This window comes from Mus pahari, chromosome 2, assembly GCF_900095145.1.
Source record: "Mus pahari chromosome 2, PAHARI_EIJ_v1.1, whole genome shotgun sequence".
In the NCBI taxonomy this organism is placed as follows: Eukaryota; Metazoa; Chordata; class Mammalia; order Rodentia; family Muridae; genus Mus; species Mus pahari.
Window position 1 is genome coordinate 120,240,307 of NC_034591.1, and position 1,820 is coordinate 120,242,126.

Below are 1,820 nucleotides of genomic sequence, written 5' to 3' on the forward strand. Positions count from 1 at the left end.
GGAACAGGGGGAGGGAGAGAGAGGGGGGAGGGAGAGAGAGGGGGAGAGAGGGGGAGGGAGAGAGAGATGGAAGGGGAAGAGAGTGGGAACAGGGAGAGGGAGAGAAACCTATTGTATTTAATCAGGGTGTTTTAACAATTTTAAACAAAGAAAAATCTTACAAAAAAACTAAATTTGGTTAGTTAAAAGTAAACAAAAGAGAAAATTTTGGAAGGATAAGGGAATTTATATGATCAAAAGAAAAAAAAATTAAAAATGGGGCCAGGAACAAAAACAATGCACACAGCAAAGAAAGTAACATTTGTTTTCTGTCTTCAACCATTGGGTAGTAATTTCCATAAGTGTTTTATAAACAACAACAAAATGTTTTTCACAATTCTGGCGACTGGACAGTGATTATCCAGGTAAGGACAGAAGGAATGTGTGCTGAGAGTTAACATCCCCCTTGTGTGCCCTTTACTCTGGTTCTGTCCTTCAATTAATAAGGTGGCTTTCTGGAGGACTCTGTTCTGTGACTGGTAACTTCCAATGACCCAGCCCCCTACTGCTGCCATCATTCTGGGGCTTAGCATGTCAGCACGGTGAGTTTAGGGGGCTTCAGACCACAGTCTCAATATAAATCAACATGCTGCATCTTCATACCCCTAAGGAAGGCTTCATTTCAAAGGGAAACAAGTGTAAAAAAAAAATGTTTCTGTAGTTACTCAGAATGAAGAAAATTGGTTATGGCTTTTTAAATACCTATTTGTGAATGTGTCGTTTCTGCTGTATGTCTCTGTCATTTGTGTTAATATGCGTAACCTGGAAAGTACAGAATCTATTAGATCTTGTGATGTCTTGTTTTGTTTTCTAGCGACAGTGATGAAAAACCTCTCAAGGGAAGTCTTCGGTCCCTGAATAGGAACATGCAGCCCACAGAGAGTGCTGACAGTTTAGTGGAATATGGAGAGGGAGACCAGTCCATATTCAACGAAGATGGATCATTTATTGGCGCTTACACTGGAGCTAAGGAGAAGGGATCCGTTGAAAGCAATGGAAGTTCAACCGCCACCTTCCCACTCCGGGCATAAGCACAACACATTCATGCACCAAGGCTGGCTAAGCCGGACCTCCCCATTCTCTTAAGGGGAGCAAGGCCTTTTACAAAAGAGTGGAAACGCGTGTCCAGAGGTTGATATTCTGCAATTTTGTTGAGAGAAATAGCACTGCCTTCAAAAAGGAAAAGGAAAAAAAAAAATCAGATGCCAAGTACTTCAGACTTGTGTTTCGTTTTGGGTTTTGATTTCAGGTGCTCAAAATGCAGAACACGAAACAAATCCTGTACTTAGATCCACTTTGACTGAATCCAAAGTTCCCTTTTCAGATACTCCACAGCTGCCTGGCTCTCCTGTTCAGTGTGTGTGCATTGATGTTGCTAACTATGTGGGTTTCTCTCTGGATGCACAATTATACTTAGTTTTGAAGAACTGTTTTAGTGACTTCGATTCACTACAGGTTAAAAGATTGTAAGCAAGCAAGCTGGTTATTTGAAATGTAAAAAGGAACATGATTGTCTTATTAAACATCCCGTGGAATCTACACAGTCTAAAGTTATTATTTAAAATTTTAGTAGCAAAATTCTCAGATGATCATACCACTCATATTTATTGAGCTCCTAACTTTTTGCCTGAAGAAGGCTATCTTTACACAGATTACAATATTTTGTCTCTAAATTCTGTCACTCATGGTAACTCTGTATGTACCTTTCTTCCTCTCCCTACCTGCCTCCCTCCTTCCCTCCCTCCCTCTCCTTTCTTTCTTTCTTTCTTCCTTTCTTTCTT

General features: G+C 40.4%; 1 protein-coding gene across 6 annotated transcripts in view; it reads left to right on the forward strand.

Annotated features, from left to right (window-relative positions):
* Chl1 (cell adhesion molecule L1 like) overlaps nucleotides 1-1,813 on the forward strand; it is a 203,281-nt gene extending 201,468 nt beyond the window's left edge. For 5 of the 6 annotated variants that reach the window (XM_029535338.1, XM_029535337.1, XM_029535340.1 and 2 more), the window contains one exon: nucleotides 854-1,813. In XM_029535338.1, the coding sequence (XP_029391198.1) occupies nucleotides 854-1,070 (217 nt within the window). In that variant the 3' untranslated portion in view covers nucleotides 1,071-1,813. The remainder of the gene's footprint in view (nucleotides 1-853) is intronic. The other variant, XM_021190755.2, reaches the window with a different exon arrangement.
* The last annotated feature ends 7 nt before the right edge of the window (nucleotides 1,814-1,820 follow it).